Source organism: Malus sylvestris, chromosome 11, assembly GCF_916048215.2.
Source record: "Malus sylvestris chromosome 11, drMalSylv7.2, whole genome shotgun sequence".
Lineage (NCBI taxonomy): Eukaryota > Viridiplantae > Streptophyta > Magnoliopsida > Rosales > Rosaceae > Malus > Malus sylvestris.
In genome coordinates, this window is record NC_062270.1 from 32,798,194 (window position 1) to 32,815,977 (window position 17,784).

At 37.9% G+C, this 17,784-nt stretch overlaps 2 protein-coding genes across 7 annotated transcripts; one reads left to right on the forward strand and one right to left on the reverse strand.

Moving 5' to 3' along the window:
- The first annotated feature begins 3,562 nt into the window (after positions 1-3,562).
- On the forward strand, positions 3,563-5,066 carry LOC126589586 (chlorophyll a-b binding protein 3, chloroplastic-like). The gene is made up of 3 exons (XM_050254925.1): positions 3,563-3,853; positions 3,960-4,121; positions 4,440-5,066. Exons 1-3 carry the CDS (start codon positions 3,731-3,733, stop codon positions 4,947-4,949), a joined length of 795 nt encoding a protein of 264 aa, XP_050110882.1. The 5' UTR covers positions 3,563-3,730; the 3' UTR covers positions 4,950-5,066.
- A 634-nt stretch (positions 5,067-5,700) lies between these two features.
- On the reverse strand, positions 5,701-16,718 carry LOC126589585 (myosin-2-like). 6 transcript variants are annotated; one of them, XM_050254922.1, is made up of 23 exons: positions 15,722-16,718; positions 15,204-15,305; positions 14,962-15,105; positions 14,718-14,868; positions 14,562-14,589; positions 14,229-14,403; positions 14,007-14,070; positions 13,858-13,871; positions 13,684-13,768; positions 12,952-13,055; positions 12,688-12,826; positions 12,149-12,267; positions 11,340-11,492; positions 11,169-11,258; positions 10,990-11,067; positions 10,341-10,499; positions 9,459-9,662; positions 8,990-9,195; positions 8,769-8,904; positions 8,527-8,656; positions 8,097-8,224; positions 7,324-7,512; positions 5,701-6,554 (listed from the first exon to the last, which is right to left on the reverse strand). In XM_050254922.1, the coding sequence occupies exons 1-23, from the start codon at positions 16,118-16,120 to the stop codon at positions 6,126-6,128; spliced, it is 3,426 nt and encodes a 1,141-aa protein (XP_050110879.1). In that variant the 5' UTR covers positions 16,121-16,718; the 3' UTR covers positions 5,701-6,125. The 6 variants fall into 6 exon arrangements, with proteins under 6 accessions (XP_050110879.1, XP_050110876.1, XP_050110877.1 ...); XM_050254919.1 differs by having other exon boundaries at positions 8,091-8,224; XM_050254920.1 differs by having other exon boundaries at positions 8,097-8,230.
- Between the last annotated feature and the right edge of the window lie 1,066 nt (positions 16,719-17,784).

Consider the following 17,784-nt stretch of genomic DNA (forward strand, 5'->3'; position numbering starts at 1 on the left):
TAGAGGACACTTTTTGACCTATATAAGCTGCTGGAACGTGTTGAGTAGATTTGAGCACAGGTAGAGGATACACTGCATTACTGCTCAGTCCTTGATAAAGAGGTTTCTGAGTGACCTTGTCCTGTACACAGAGAGAAAACTCATCAATAATACAACGACAATTATTATCTTTCCACAGTTGATGCATAGACAATAAATGTTGAGATAACTGGGGAACATGGAGAACTGAATTAAGTTTTGAAATTATGAGAAAGAGTATTAAGAGTTGAACAGCCAATGTGTGCAATGTCCAAACCTTCACCATTAGCACCAGTAACTTTCCCTGTAGAGGAATAAGGAGTAGCAATCTGCATGTTAGACAGATCCAATGTCATATGATTAGTAGCCCCAGAGTTTAAGAGCCAGAACTCTTGTTGTGGTGCGGAAAGTGATGGAGAGGATCGCACATTCATAGCAATATGAGACTGAGACTGAGATACTCCACCCCCTGAAAAAGGTACTTGAGACTGAAAAGCCACAGAAGAATAATAAGAAAGTGGGGAGCCAGATTGAGGTCCGGAGGGAGCCATTGAGAGTTGAGAACGTGGATAGCTCTACGGAGAGAAACCCTGTGTTGAATGAAACTGATCAGAAGAGGAACCATTTCTGTCAAAGCATGTGGCAGCAGTATGACCAACCCTATGACATATCTGACATCCATTCTGAAAACAAGTAAGTGCAGAATGTCTTTTCCTGTCACAGATTTGACAAACTTGCAGTGGGTGATAGGCCTGAGAAGAAGACCTTTGGGACCTGGAAGAGAGAACACCAGGTTGAGAAACGTGGGCATAAGGATTTGCACCATAGGAATTTTATGAAGAGAATTGAGACTGATTACCTGAGAAGAATTTATTTCCTTTTCCTTTCCCTTTGAAGTTATTTCCCCTGAAATTATTGTAAGTGCCAGATTCTTGTTGTGATATAAAAGCAAATGGTCTTGGAGTGAACATAGGTGGCACATGAGATGGAAAAGCCATTGGTTGCAGTGGTGGAAAAGACTGAACAGAAGACTGAACATGAGAACCAGGTGCAAAACATCCAAAGTTTGAGCCTGGATTTGAAGGGCAGAACTTAGTACCAGATGAACTGCCAGCATCAAATATAGAACCTAAGGATTGAGCTATCATTGCAGACATAAAAGGAACCTATTTTGTTGTTTCATCCAATGTGAACTCTTCAACCTTAAGTTGGGACCTTAATTCAATCAAAGAAACAAGACTTTCTCTACCACGAATGACAGCTTTAATAGTGTTGTATTCAGGTGGGAGTCATCTAAGGGCAACAATAACAACATCTTCATCAGGCAGAACAACACCAGTAGCAGCCAACTTATCCTTTGCATCTTTAATCCGTTTAAGATAACCATCAATAGACTCAGGTCCTTTCTTAATATTCTGCAAATCAATCTTCAGTTGCACAATACTAGTTCTTGTCAAATTGGCAAATCTTGCACGAAGATTAGTCCAAACTTCCTTAGAAGTCTGACAACCAATCACACAAGAGAGTGCAGCAGTGGACAAAGTCGCAGTAAGTAGCGTCATCAAAGCTTTGTCATGGATGGTCCAGATTTTATAAGCATCAGACACCACAAGTATATTGTCAATAATTTCGCCTTCAGAGTCAGACTCATTAAACTTTGGTGGACATGGAAGTGAACCATCAACAAATCCACGAATTACATTACCATCAAGTAACAATTCCATTTGAAAATTCCACGTAACATAATTCGAGTCAACAAGTTTGATAGTAACAGTATTGCCTACACTAGGAATCAAAGAGGAAATAGGTGACTATGTAAGAGCTAACTGAGGAGATGTAACCATGACAATTAAACCAACAATTACTTCAATGCGAAGGAATTCACAAATTGAACAGGTAGATATCGAAATCACCACTCCAAAACAACAATTAAGACCAGGTAGAAGATCGAATCACAAACCAGACGAAAAACCCAAAAAAAAAATTAGGGTTTATACACAATCGCAGATGTGATGAAGAGAAATTCAACAGATCAGCAGTAACAGAGAATAAAAGATATCACCTCTGTGTGCGCTAAGAACACAAACAACCAACAAAATCATCGACGAAATCACCGACTAAACAGTGCAACGAAAGCACCGACTATCGCAACCAACAAACAACAGCAAGAATTAGCAACAAGAACAAGCACCAACCAAGCATGGCGGAAGCAGTAGGATCGCAATCAATGGCGCAAGCTTTTGATCGGCGATGATACCATGTCAACAGAAAGAATACAGAAGAAATGAGAGAGAAAAATATTCAAAGAAAAGTAAGAGAATCTTGGAGGAAAAGACTTTTCATTTCACAACTTAACCTTTACAAGATATTTCCTTCAGATATAAATACTCACAGGAACTACTTTAGGACATAACACAACCAATCTCCTAATGACACTTGTCAGTCAATACAAGACTAACAATACTCTTCACCTATGTATATCCTAACACACACATGCCACCATCGATATAGTTGCCTTCGCCGCCACTGCCGGCTATCATCACCACCTTCGCCATCATGACTCCCACAACAATTGCTCCCTCCTCCCAACTATTGTCACCACCCATACTAGCACTACCACCTCCATTATCAAGCCCTGTTAATATAGTCAAATAATCTCGGGATCATCTTAACGAGATAATCATCTTGCAAATCATGGCCCCTCATAGGCCATGATTTTCGAGGATATATACTAAAAGTCCCCTGACTGAGGGCTCTTAATGTCGCCGTTCATCGCGTCTCCTCAAGTCCAATAGTTAATTGACAAGGGACGTAAGAAAAACTCCAGCACGAGTAAAGCCATTACCATGCTTGTACGTATATAACCTTAATTACTTGTGAAAGACTAAAGAATTCATAACAAGAACTTATTAGTTGGCTCATTATGCACTTGTTTAGGTGCGTATAAAACATGACCTTTAGTTGGCTCATTATCTGTTTACTTGTAGGTAAGGGGTTCAAATATCGTGGATGGCTAGTTTGAAACCAATTTATTATGTCACTCTTTAGTGTAAATTTATCATGATATAATAAAATGTGTTGTTTCAAGCCCCTTCCCCCAGGCAAGGGCAACATGTCCCTATCAGTTTGGAGAATGACTAACATGCAATGGGTACATAGCTACTATGGCATCCCAAGCCAATAATATAATATACATTATACAGTAACATGTCATGTGTAAGTTTTTGTTATTTGATATTATATTATTAACCACAACGTCCGGTATAGTAGTGAGCCCGTTTTGTTTAAGTTACTCCCAAGCAATTAGAGACGTTAAATCACAACCACCATTCATTGATCCATCAGGAATTTGCCGTAGGGCCCCATACAAACACTAAATCCATCTGTGCCACACAGTGCAAGTTTTACCAACAAATTAATATTAAGGACTTGTGAGTTTGTGATGTGCCTTTGGCTAGATAAAATGCGGATAGAAAGATATGAGTTAGAGATGCTTAAAAATCCTTTGAAGCCTTCTCATTGGTTGATTCAAACCGTCAGAATCCCCACCATTACTTCCCACTCCTGCATTCTCAACCACCCATCTGTGCATAATATTGCACACACAGCTTTCCTTTCTACACACTTCCAAGCTTCAAACACAATTCCACCAATTAATTCATCAGAACACAAATCAAGTCAACTGAATTAAGTTTTCAAAGCTTGGAAAGTCATGGCAGCAGCTGCTAGCTCAAGCACGCTTCTAAGAACCACCCCATTTCTTGGCCAAAGCCGAGGGCCAAGTTTTAACACTCTCAGAGATGTTGTCCCAGTGGGAACTGGCAAATACACCATGGTACGTATCTGTGTAATTTTTTTTTTTTATTCGAGCGATGGTCTACACTAAATTAGTCTAAACTACAGAATGCATGTCTAATATTCGGGGTTTGTGACATGAATAGGGGAATGATTTGTGGTATGGACCAGACAGAGTGAAGTATTTGGGACCCTTTTCTGCTCAGACTCCTTCGTACCTGAACGGAGAATTTCCTGGTGATTACGGATGGGATACTGCAGGGTTGTCAGCTGACCCAGAGGCCTTTGCTAAGAACCGGGCTCTTGAGGTATTTCAACACTTCAAGTACTGTTAATTTTTCACTCCCATTAGTGTTAATTTTCCACTTCCCAAATAACCCAAATAGTTACAAAAGATTAAGAATGAATGAAGCAAGACTTTAAGCATATTTTTCAAAAATACATGCATGTTATTGCCTTCTATTCGCAATTCAAAACCAAAATGAGTGGAGACTGATGATGCAGTCTTTATTCACAGTCGAACAACATAACTTTTTTGATATTTGACGAGAGATTGTTGTTGATAACGATTATACTACTTTGCATTGATTTGGAAGTAGAGGTTTAGTAATGTTGTGCAACTTTAGGTGATCCATAGCCGGTGGGCTATGCTTGGAGCACTAGGCTGCATCACCCCAGAAGTTCTCGAGAAATGGGTGAGAGTGGACTTCAAAGAGCCAGTGTGGTTCAAAGCCGGAGCTCAAATCTTCTCAGAAGGAGGCCTCGACTATTTGGGCAACCCCAACCTAGTCCACGCTCAGAGCATCCTAGCAGTGCTTGGGTTCCAAGTCATCCTCATGGGTCTCGTTGAAGGATTCCGTATCAACGGTCTTGATGGCGTAGGAGAGGGCAACAACCTCTACCCCGGAGGGCAATACTTCGACCCCCTCGGCCTTGCCGATGACCCTGTCACCTTTGCCGAGCTCAAGGTGAAGGAAATCAAGAATGGGAGGCTAGCCATGTTCTCCATGTTTGGGTTCTTTGTCCAAGCCATTGTGACTGGGAAGGGTCCCCTAGAGAACCTCTTGGACCACCTTGACAACCCTGTAGCTAACAATGCATGGGTCTATGCCACCAAGTTTGTGCCCGGATCATAAATTAATCTTCAGTTCCTCTAATTAGTAATTATTAATCTTGTTTGGGAGAATGTAATTGAACAGAAAATTTTATGGAGATGTTAATACTTGCCGTTTTAATTGATCAGATTTCTCAAATGTCACTATGAGTATCAACTCTATAACTGTGATCCAATCTTCATAGTTCCATCATTTAATATCTACTTTGAATCATTTCTTTTGTTCGAGCTATATTTTAATTTAATCTAAATAACAAGAGGGAGATATCAAACTTGAGTGCAAGGAGACAACAGACTGCTCAAGCCCTTTAGCTAAGCCCAAGTCAAAATATAAATTACTCATCCAAGCGGATTTTTTTTTTTTTTAACAAAAGATATTATCTAAACCAATGGATGTGGAAGTGAGCTAAATCTCACAATAGGCTAGCAATAATGTGATTCAAATTCACCTTTGCTGAGAATTAAACCTAAGACCTCTCACTTACAAGTAAAAAAAAGATATCATTAGACCGTAATACTAAGTGACCTGAAACCTTTCAAATATACACAACGGCACAATAAGAAGGATGAGTTTCTTTCACGTGTCATCGCTTCTAAATATACAATTATTCACCTCTATCCTCAACATATATACTTTAAACTTATAAAATTATCCAATCCAATCCTAGGCACCAAACTCCCCCACACAAACACATTGCTAAGGAGTTGAATATAGAATAACCATAACCCTACAATTATATATGTAATCTGCTTTTAGAAAGATAAAAAACACATTGGAAAATCAGGTACTAATCACTTCATACGCAGACAATGTGAACATATTTTCCCACATCTTCACTAACAAGGTCTACACTGTAGCACATTACATCAATGCCAACTGATTATACACAAACTAAGTAAACTAATCAACAAAGAAATAGCGGCTGAAAACCACTTAAAAGTCCCTAGTTTTCTGTTCACTTGATCATCAACGTTCCCACAAAGTCACAAAAATTTGGTAGATCTACAAGTTTCTCTCCATAATACTACACCGCACCAAGAATCACCAATATGCGATGCGAGATATATAAACAGAGGAGTAGCTAGCTACTGAAGGAGGTAGCTTACTGAGAAAGTTACTTCCCTTCTTCAATCATCCTCTTAGGTATCTCCTTCTTGGTCCACCATGAGATGGTGATTGATCATCTAAAACAAGATACTACAATGCTCTTGAGCCTATCTTTGCCCACCATTTTCTCTGTCGTTTTTCCTCTTCTGAGTGCCAAATTTTATGAAGCTTTGTCTTTGTTTCCCGTAATCTTGCCTTGTACTCTTTCTTCCAGGACTCAAACCGGTGTTTAAGTTTTCGTAAATCTTCCTCAGGATTCATATTTGCAGCTGACTGCCCAGGTTTTACCTCAACTAGAGCTTTCGCATCATCATCGAATGTCTGTCTCCGCTGCTCAAATTCCTTCACCAGACTGCTGACTGCATTTGAACTGCCATTAGCCTCAAGCCCTGCTCCATTGAATCCCATGGATGTGGCTTCTTCAGAATCGTATCGGGGTGATGAAACAGAACCTAGTCTTCCAGGTTGACCAGCAGTATTGTCAGATGCAAGACTCTTTCTGGCTGCAGCAAGACTCGTCTGCATAATAATAGAGAGTATTAAAGGTGATGCAAAGTTCAATCTAAGATGTCAATCATCAACAAGGAACCATCCATTTCTTTCAAAGGAGACAAAATGTAAATATAATGTGAAGATGCATGTGCATGCACATTGGTTGTGGTGAAGTAAATGATGATCCCAAAAGCTTACGACTAAGGTGGCGGTTCATCAATGTTGATCGAAAAAAGGTGGGGGTTCAACAAACTTCATCAAGTTCTTTTTTTTTTTTTTCTCAAAATTTTTAATACAGGGGGGAGGGGGAAGAGTTTGAAACTATTACAATAAATTAGGGGGGGGGGAGTTTCGAACCCATGACGCATGGGTACAAACACAACACCCTATCGAGTTCAACTTAATAACATACACTAACAGTTGACTTCTTCTAAGTCGACATAAACTGGATAATCATCTCCAAGTCACCAGAACAACAAACTCACTGGTCAATTTGGGTTTTCATCGCATGCAGCAAGAATATGATTTTAATTGGATGAAGATAACCATCTCTGGTGCAGCTTTATAATGCAGTTTTACAGAATAAATTAAAATTGCATAATTTTAGCATCCATTAGTTTTCCAGATCTGAATATTCAGATTGACTGTGAGTTGGAACAACCATACAAGTTGCATCATTTTCCCCAATTCTTCGACTCATTTCAGGATTCGCTTTTGGTTCTATAAGCATAAATTGCATAATACCACTTGTGCATATCTCTTAAAACTAAGATCAAGCATACACAAGAAAACTCACCTGTAAAGACGCCATCTGCTTTTGCCACACATCCTGCATCGATTTCATCTTTGATTCATATTCTGACCATCTTGTTTCAAATTGCTGCAGTTGCTCCTGTAATTCAGCATTTTCCTCCTCCTTCCGCACCAGAGTTGCCTCAGCCTGAAGCACCCGCCTTTGAAGCTCTGCCAAATCTGATGGCAAATCCTGTTCAGAAAACATTTCCATTTTCAGTTATTCAGATCCGCAAACCTCAGAGACATAAGAGAGTGGAAAATAGTCGGCCTTTCATTTACAAAACCTCCAAACTGAAAAATTTACCAAAATGCACAAGTATTTCTTGCAATTTTCAGCTTTAAGTGTAAGCATACTGTTTCAAAGAACAGATTTTCACAATTTAAATTTTTCGAGCCTTGGAGAATTTTGTCTATATAGTGGGGCGACTTAAATTCAATAGCCAAGGAAAATAAAATTCTTTAACCACACTGGAAAAGACTTCTATTTAAAACTGAAACTCAAGTTTAAAGCTAATGCAGTGCTTTTGAAAACTCAACCTTAAACCTACCGGACTTGTTTTTGGTTCTATTAAATAAAGTTAGATTGTTTCATGTGGTTAGGTAAAAGTAAAACTATAACTATTGAACAATTTTTTGACAAATCAGCTAAAAAAGAGCAAGTATTGGGTAATGACTAGTCAAATTTCAGTGTGGTTTCAGCATTAAGATTTCATAAGGAGATGAAGCAAAGGAAACAGGTTTAGCAAGTAATTACTTTATCGGAAGTACCTTCACCTCTGACATCTTCCTGCCGGCCTTCCTTTTAGCTTTCCCATTCTCAGGATGTGACTTCTTCAAATTTTGACGCTCATCAAGAGTTTCATGAGAACCTGCTTTCCTTCCAGTATTTTCACCAAGACCGTCTGCATCTTAAAAGTAATTTTCATTAATACTAAAAAGTAGTCAAAAGTGATTATTTTTCATTATACATGAATTGGGCAACAAATGGAGTTTGAACCACAAATTCAAGCATGTTCACTTCATAACATAAAGAACAGTATGGTCAGCCAAACTACAACGTCCTGAAGAGAGTCCAAAATTTGTATTGAACCAGGATTTTGTTTTTCAGAAGAAATATCAAATTGTACCAAACAATGCTGTAATATATGATAAAAACAGCTAAATGTCTTGACCAAATGAAACTATAAAAGTTAGTAGGCATTACTTGATGGTATCTTTGGGACTCCTTCCTTAAGTTGATCAAAGTGGCAACGAGCCCGGTGACCACGGAAGTATTTTTGGACACCAATTATTCCTCTCAGAACTTTCTTTCTCTTATCCTCCAATGATGCAATCTATGAACAACCAGACTCAGCAACATTAGGAAAGCCACCAGAGAAATAAACTTATAAAAAAAAAACAGAAAGTGATGACGAGAAAAATTTCAAAACTCTTAAAGGAGCTCACCTGCCCTGTTCTAAGAAACACTTTTGTATAGCCAATTTGGTACATCTCAGGGAGGACACTGAATCTTTTTAGAACAGCAATGGATAGACTTAATGGATCCCGAGGTAAATCGTCCTCCAAAAGTAGAAAACCATACCTAATCCAAAAGACACATGAGAAAAGATAGTTGAGAAAACCAGTACTAACTAAAAACCTGAAACTCCGGTTCAATGTATACCAACCTTCCTGCAAATTCTTGATGCGCCATTCTAGTAGGGTATCCAGATCGTGATATCCTAACAACCTCCAAAACTCCACAACACTTGAGCTGTTGTAAAACAAGGTTTACTTCATACATGCCGGGAAGCTGCTTACTGTTTGGCTTTACGCAGCTAATGAAGTGAGGGGTGCTGCTCTCCAACTGGTGCAGTAGTTTAAACAATTGACCCTACAGGAATGAATGATGTACAATTAAACTTTAAACGATGCAGTACAGCTATGTCTCAGCCACTGTTAAATAATTTAGAATGAGATGTAGCTTTCTGAACAAATAAGATCATCGACCCCCATATGTTACCAAAAGAAAACTATCATCCAAACTCATCTAACAGAGTCCCATCCTACTCAGATGACATTCAAAATTTTGGCATCTGATCTAAGCATACAAAAGCTACTCCTATATCCAGCTAAAACTTGTGCAAGCATATGTACCTTGAAGTCAATACCAGCGCCTGATTTTGAAGGGTCCAATGCATCTATCTGGTACGAATCATTTTCAGGTTTCTGGAACTGCTTAAGCTCTTTGGAAGTAAACAACTGCAGAAGCCGGCATCTGCACGATGACAGGAGTTGGACGAAAACAGAAGGCAACTTATCTCTGTTTTTTTTTAGGAAGCCACTTGTGTCATATAGAACCTAATAAAAATACAAATGTTAGTAAAACTATTACACTATGAAAACCAATAGCAATTTTATAGAAATAAAGGTCATCAAACTTGCATCAATGTGTACAGGCTTACATCATGTATTGCCTAGTACGAAAACATAAGTTCGACTATCCTCAAATTACATTTAAGAGAATCAAGAGCAACCAATGCAATGTCTCGTAAGCCAGTCCTTCCTTATGGTCAAGGCTTAAGTTATTTAATAAAGCCAAGGAACAAGTCATAAGGAAAAAAAATGTGTTAATCAAGTGGTTGCAAACTCGCAATTAACAATGGTAGCTTGAGGAGACTCAAATTAACAATGAAGATTGGTGATGAGAATGAGGATAAAGGTTAAGAATTAAAGAAGTAAAAATTTTGGGAAGGATGAGTTGAAGACACCTTTGATATCAATAAAGCCAAGGCAACAGTCATAAGGAAACATGTGTGTTAATCAAGTGGTTGCAAACTTGCAATAATTTGTCACCACTGTTATTTTTACCTTTCCATGATTCACTTAGCTACTTTCTATGCACTACTTTCAGGGCATGCAGAAAGAATGATAAAAAGCAGAGTCAAACAATTCTTAAGTTGGTGTGTACATATACAATAGTGCAAATGAAGTCAGCACACAACTAAAGCTTGGGAACATGCTCAAACAAAAACTAACCTCTCCAGCATGATGACGAATACTGAAAGTGCTTCCTTTTTCTGCTTTAAAGCAAGAATTAGCATTCAAGTGTTGCTTAAATTTATTGGCAAGGGTCAAATCATTTGCCTTAGGGAAGTTCGATTCCTCATCCAACACGGATAGTAGCCCAAAAGGTTTCTGCCCACAACACAGTAAAAAGTGGCTTTAAGGATAGAGGCAAATACTATGATCACTTCAGTAATACACCCTTCTTACTTTGCAATGGGAGAAGGGTACCAAATGAATTTACAATTTTTTTTTTTTTTTTTTTTTGAGAAGAAACGAACCAAATGAATTTACAATTAAGAATCAATTAGAACATACAAGTGGATAGTTGAGGGGTTTTCCTCCAGCTGAGCTAATAAAGTTTTTCTTTAAAACATATAAAGAGAACAGAAGACTAATACCACCTAATTCATTGCTTTTGTAGCTATCATGCAATGTGAAACTCTATTAAGATATCATAAGCATTAATCAAGGTAAAGCAAAATGTGAAGGCCCAACCCCTAATTATCACAAATTATACAAGTTGATTTGAATGTCACATATACTATACAGTGAAAATGAATCTAATGAAATTCTGATGAAAAATTAGCAGGTCAGTGATATAGAAGGCTCAATGAAATACCTTCTCAAACAGATTCAAGCATTCTTGATTGTCTTGAAAATCAACTTTAGTCCAATCAACCCCATCCAATTCACATTCCTGAAGTAAAAGGAATAAGCAATCACAATTCACACATTTAGTCATAACATGTAGTCTGACACTAAGCAACCTTAATGCTACATTGCACTTGAGATGCTCACCTCCTGCTCAAGCTTAAATAAATGTCGGTTGAAATGTTGTTGCAGCCTCTCATTTGCATAATTAATGCACATTTGTTCAAAGCTGTTCTTCTGAAAAATAGCCCTTAAGATCATTACTAAATACACAAATCTTATTGCAAACATCACCAAAAGTGAAGTATATATTAGTACCTGGAATGACTCAAACCCATAAATATCAAGTATACTGATGGATCTCCCAGCACGGCATTTTCCCACTGCAAGTGACTTATTAATTTGTTCTACAAGCCAGTCAAACAAGCTAACATAGATAAATTTTGCCAACGCATCTCTTGCATCAATTGCCTGAATACGAAAGAAAGAAAGAAAAAATAAGCCTCATTTTCATCAAAAAGTGCATTTAAAGGCTGACAGGACCAATGTTTTAAAAGGTTCGCCTCAGGGCCCGCCTAGGCGCCTTCTGAGGCTGGGCTTGAGGGTTGCCGCCTCTGTTTTGAGGGAGTGGGCATAAGGCTTTGCCGGAGCTGCCTAGGCGGCGGAAGGCACACCTCAGGGCTTCTTTTTTTTTTTTTTTTTTTAACTCTCAAACCCGAATTTTGGGTAGGGTTTTAACTGCCTCATACCTCTTCCTTGCACTATCGTCTCTTTGCCTTTTTTTCTGATTTTTATTTTTTATATAATGGATGTGTGTGTTGTCTGCGTGCATTGTTATATGTGTGCTCATTGTGCTTTTCATCATTTATTTTATATATATATATAATATATGTCTATATATGTGTGTATATATTTATGAGTGTACTCAGGGTGATTATTGGTTAATAATCTTCTTCTTTTTTAATATAATATATGTGTACGCTTAGTGTACATATTAAAAAATTTAGGTCCCGTGAGGCTTCGCCTCACTCCTAGGCCGGACTATCCCTCGGACGCCTCCCCCACGCCTCACGCTTTTAATACACTGGTCAGGACTCAAGCATAGATTGTTACAGAAATTAGCAAACCTGTCTCAGTGTCAGCCTTGTGTCAATACTATCCTTGGCACCACGGATTTCGGGGGTGGACAAAGAAAGAATTAGCTCCTGGGAACTACAACCCATCAGCATGGAAGCAATGGTTACAGCTGCCCAATGGAAAAACGAAGAGAAGTTACTCATATGTAGGCATCTGTTCATGTGCTCAAGTGTAAGTCTAAAAGTAATGTTTGACTTAATAGAACAAACACATTCTGAGACCGCAGATGGTTGACATGGAATGAAATCAGACACCGAGGGAAACCTCTTACAAAAATTTGGATAGACAAAATTTTAAAGGTCTTTTTGGACATATATGTGCACAACACTCTTTAACACTGCTCAATAATATGACTGCAGTAGCGGACCCCAAAATGCCATTCCAGTGATCCAGTTAATGACCAGATAGAAAACCTTAGTAGTTAGAACTATCATTAAAAATCCAAGCCAGGAATGCAACTGGCTTAGAATCAGCATTCTATACAAAATATCCCATGGAAAGATCACCAAGTGAATGACCTATTTCTTACCTTCATCAGCTAACACTTCCACATGCTTCTCATTGTCAATCGCTTGAAATGATATGTTTCCCAGCCATAACACTGCGGCCAGCAATGAAAACATGTGTTCTTGATCTTCCTTACAAACTTGAACAACATCTAGCGCTTTCTGAGGAGATGCAAAAACAATACAACATGGGAGAATGTGACACTTTGGTTATAGAAGGAACAAACTGGAAAAGAAAGTATATTGATTGCATGAATGGTGATATAAACAATTATCTCTTTACTTACCACAAGTGTATGAAACTTTCGCACATCATCTACACCATCAATTTCCAAACAATCACTCTGATTAAGATACTTGTACTCACTAGCCCTTTTAAGGTTTAGCCTCTCTGCAACCAAAAACAAACAATGATTCCCCAATACTTGTACAGCAGAACTGTTGAAGGCTCTAATTTTGGCTAATAACAGAACTAAACATTAAAAGGCAAATGGTTATCATAGAACTTGTAATGAACCCATTTAATATGTTTCCTGCCAGCTTCTGAAACACAAGCAAGGGCCATTACTGATATAACTGATCATTGATAATCACCATACGAACCAATTTTGTAAAAAGCAATCAAGAAGACTAGACTGGAACTCAATATTTTTATGTGGCGTTAGTGGTTCCAAACATTATGTGGTGCTATAGTGGTCCCAAACATTAGGTTCCATGCCAACTACTGTATAGTTTTCCTTTCTTGCTTAGAAGAGGAATTCAACCTAAGATTTACTTTTCACGTAACCTCAACCCATGCCAATTATGTTAAAGCTCATGGGTCATACAGCAAGATTTCAACAAAGTAGACCCCCGAACTTATGATGTGACGATTTCAAAATCACTATAATTTATAAATCTAGGCATCCCATAAAGAGGACATAAATTTAGAAAAGAGATTAATGGGCACGAATTTGCCATTTTGCCACATATGGTGAAACAAGCAACTAGAATTGATGATTAAAATAAAGCTTCCCTACCTTTTAGCGTTGATGGAGCGCCAGCACAGAGTTGATAAAAGACATGATACGACCTCTCACCGTTTTCTAGTTGAGCAACTCTGGACTGCTCAAATGAGATATTATAGTGTCAGAAAAGGCATATTTAGACAGCTAAAACTAAGCTGATTAAACTCATAAAGGGCAACTAATTACCTTGTCCAAAAAAACTGTTCACAATCATGATAGCCGCATTGGAGTTGACATGTGAATGAGGTAGTAAAATCAAGTCAGTCACTCTGATTGAAATGCAAGTCAGGTAATAGCATACCAGAAAAGGAATTTATTCAATTCAAACAGCTTACATGTTTGGATAAAAGCACCACATATTCTTCCCGCAGTGCTAAAATGAAGTTCAATCAATTTCCCCTGAAGCAAAGCAGAAATCATGTTTAAGTGCATACCCTTTAGACCTCAATTAAGTAATGAAAAACAAAGGATGGATATCAGTAACAAAATAAATAACCAATTCCAGGCAATAATTTTGAATAAAACTTCAAAAAGAAGAAAGAAATAAAGTAACTTACGAATCGGCTAGCATTATGATTTCTGGATGTTTTTGCATTTCCAAACGCTTCTAGTATACAATTGGTCTGAAGGATTGCATTTGCATGCTCTGTGCCACAACTGCCACTACCAATAGCAGCCAAGTATTGCATTGCAACTTTTGCTGTCTCGGTTTTCCCAGCTCCACTTTCCCCACTGTAAAAGAAAATCTATTGACTATTTATTTGCAAACTACATTCTGATTTAACAATGAACTTTATGATCTAGTATAGGATAACACTGCACACAAGTACTAAGCGTGATTCACAAAGAAGATTCTAATATACCAGAAACCAATTTGAAAAGGTTCTAACCTTATGATTATGGACTGATTTACATCATCTGCAAAATAAAAGTTACATCCAGGAAAACGGTCAAAAACAAGTTACAGAACAAGTTAAACAATGCCACCATAAAAAGAAAAGATTCGGCACAAAAGTAAATATATAAATAAAATAGGTGTCATGCACCTGTCATCATCTCGTCATAAGCAGCGTCTGCCACAGCATAGACATGAGGTTTGTCTGTTAGTTTCTGCCTATAAGCTCTAATAGAATCTTTTCCATAAATTTGAACATCTTTGAAAGGATTGATTGCAATCAAAACTGGCCCGGCTTTGCTCTACGGAAGAAAAACACGAGAATGTAAAAGGAGAATAGAAGAAGACATGAATCTGAAACGAAAGCATCAGCAACAGGAAAATGTGATACTTACATAAATCATATCCTGGGAATATCTACACTGAAGATTGTAAAGAACAGCAGGCTCATTCAAATAACTAAGCTGTATAAGATCATCCACACCTTCGAGAACATCTGGGTTTGCAGGTAAGAGGTCAACTCTGTGCACTTTGATTACCTACAGTAACAGAACAAGGGCATAAACAGCCCATCAATCTAAGTGCCTTCAGTAGTTGAAATGGGATTTGGGGTGAAGCCAAAAACTGATGAACTTACATTTCCACTAGAGAGTGAAACAAGTGCAGCGTCCCCTGAAGTTGACTGTATCGTTCCTAACTCCCACAGCCCACTAGGTAGCCAACACCAAACACGAAGTTTCTGAAACCAAATATTTCAACATCAATTCATGTTTTACAAATAAATTTCCTATGCCCAAAGAACAAAGATGCTATATTACAAAATGATATCAAACAAAAATAATTTTTTTTCTTACGGATCTATGACATTTCAACAAAAAGGTTTGACCTCTAATTTTAAAGTACAGGTGTTCATCATAACCAAAATCCAAATTCTGCGGAATCATTGCAATCATATAAAATCCATGCTCTATCACATTACCCAAAACTTATCATATGGACTAAAGTTCTTGGACTACCATACTCCAAATAGCACTGTAAAGTTCAGTTAAGAACACAAAGCAATGCGTAAGAGTAAAGAATCATAAAAAAAATAAAAATAAAAATAAAATAAAATAAAAAGGAGATCAGCCAACTAACTGTCACCCTCCTAATTACCTTCTTGATGAAATAACCAATGTTGTCATCGCAATCCGATTTTGCAATCTTCTCCGGCCTCGTTCCACTGTCCTCAGGTGACCCACCGTAGGGCGACTCAACAGTTTGATCATTCTCCGTCTTCTTCACGCCAAAATGACCTGCCTTGAACCCCAAGTCCCCCTCTTTTCTCTTATTCAAACTAGGTAAACACTCCAGAGAACCCTCTGCGTCTTCGACCCTGAAGTTGTTGGGCATAGAGCGGCGGGCTGATGGCAGACGAGCCTTGGAAGGCGGCCGAGCTGGTAATGCCGGCGGCAATTCCTTCGGCTTTTCGACCGTATCTCTTCGCTGAAGCGACTCCAGCATTTCCTCCAACGAGCTCCTCGCTATCATCGACGGAGACGCGGAAGCCATCATTTTCACAACCACAAGCTACAAATTCAGTCTATGCACACCTCCCGAACCCCCAAATTCACACCTCGAAACGTCAATTCAATCCCTCAGACTTGGACCCCGACCCAATTCAAACCCCGCATTGCAAAGAAAACCAAGAACCCACAAAATCCGAAGATCCGAGTGTCCAGAAACAGCGACCCAATTCTTCAAATTCTCCCATCAGACTGAAACCCAAAAACCCAATTGGGGATTGGACGGACGGCGAGCTGTGGAAATGGAAATGAAAAATCTTTTTCTTGTTAGGCGAGAAAGAAAAACCGAGGGAGACGAACTCCGAAACTGGGCTGGCTAATCGAGGGGTTTACGTTTTGGGGATTTTGATACTGAAAGCCGAAGCTACGAGGTTTAGAGAGAGAAAAAGAGAGGAGAGAAGGAAGGGGGGAGGTTGAGTTTGTTGAGGAGACAAACCTCTTTTTCTAGAGAGAGAAAGAGAGGAGAGAGAGAGAGAGAGAGAGAGAGAGAGAGAGAGAGAGAGAGAGAGGGAAGGAGGAAGAAGAAGAGAGTTGGGAAAATGGAGGAAAGAAAATGGACAATCTGTTTGTCGTATGAAAACAGATAGATGAGCCCCTGTTTCTGTTCTGTTTGTTTTTATTCTCCTCTCTTTTTTTTTTTGAAAAAAATAAATAAATAACTTTTTCTTGCCAAACGATAAATTTATTATATTATAAATTTAAATGTTAGATTAAAGAGTTAATGGTGTTTGAATTTATTCCGATGCAGAGATAGCACTCCTTTCTACTATGATGGTAGAGAGCCACTTGAAAAAAAAATTAAATAAATTGGAAACCAACTCTTGAGTTGGAGCGTGCGAAGAAGATTAATATAAACGTTGGTTTGCTTTAAAGCGTTGTTTTGTTTGTTATTTTCTTTGGTTTGAATTTAAATCTAATTTTTTATTTCTCTGCAGATTGGTTCCAAAATTTTGCCTCTTCCAGTTCAGAGAGCCGTTTGGTTCCGATAATAAGGATAAAAATAAAATAAAGAAGTTAGAATTTAGGGATTTAAAAGATGCAAATTTTGAATAAAATGGGACCTACTGAGCCACAGTGGTAATTGTTAGTTAATGGGGTTTTGGATTAGCACGGAGATTTTGAGGAAATTACAATAATAGAATCATCCTATTTTTGGTTTGATCAATTTTTATTTGTTACCAAAGAAAAAGATTTTTTTATATTTTTTTATAGGGTTTGGTGTATTTCTATTTTCTATTTACGTACAATTTCACAATCACACCCAACAAACTTGAAAATGTCAATTTTACCATTATTAAACTAAATTTCTAACCGGGGGGGTGTGTGGATCACACCCTTTTTTACTTCTCACTCTCTTTTAATTTTCGATCGTCGGATCGGATAAATTAAAGAATATCAAAAAACATAAATTAACAAAAAAACGTGTAAAAAATTAAAAAGAGGAGTGTGGATAATGATTTGTACAAATGTGGTTGACCATTTTTCTATTTTTTTTTTCTTTTGTTTGAAGTTCAAGGGGACAATGTTTAAAAATTAGTTAGGTGAAATTAGATATCTAGCATCTCTTAAAAACTTGTAGTTTCTTTATTTGTCAAATCTTAAATACTTGCGTTTAATGTGTAAAATATCGTTACTTTAACAAAAAAACGTGTA

What these genes read in the sequence shown, in the direction of transcription:
- LOC126589586 (XM_050254925.1), top strand. Translation starts at nt 3,731, where the DNA reads ATGGCAGCAGCTGCTAGCTCAAGCACGCTTCTAAGAACCACCCCATTT. An exon ending in GAACTGGCAAATACACCATG is followed by an intron (nt 3,854 to 3,959) that starts GTACGTATCTGT and finishes TGACATGAATAG; the next exon opens with GGGAATGATTTGTGGTATGG. An exon ending in CTAAGAACCGGGCTCTTGAG is followed by an intron (nt 4,122 to 4,439) that starts GTATTTCAACAC and finishes GTGCAACTTTAG; the next exon opens with GTGATCCATAGCCGGTGGGC.
- LOC126589585 (XM_050254918.1), bottom strand. Translation starts at nt 16,120, where the DNA reads ATGATGGCTTCCGCGTCTCCGTCGATGATAGCGAGGAGCTCGTTGGAG. An exon ending in CATCAAGAATTTGCAGGAAG is followed by an intron (nt 8,905 to 8,989) that starts GTTGGTATACAT and finishes CTTTTGGATTAG; the next exon opens with GTATGGTTTTCTACTTTTGG. An exon ending in AGTCCCAAAGATACCATCAA is followed by an intron (nt 8,231 to 8,526) that starts GTAATGCCTACT and finishes ATTACTTTTAAG; the next exon opens with ATGCAGACGGTCTTGGTGAA.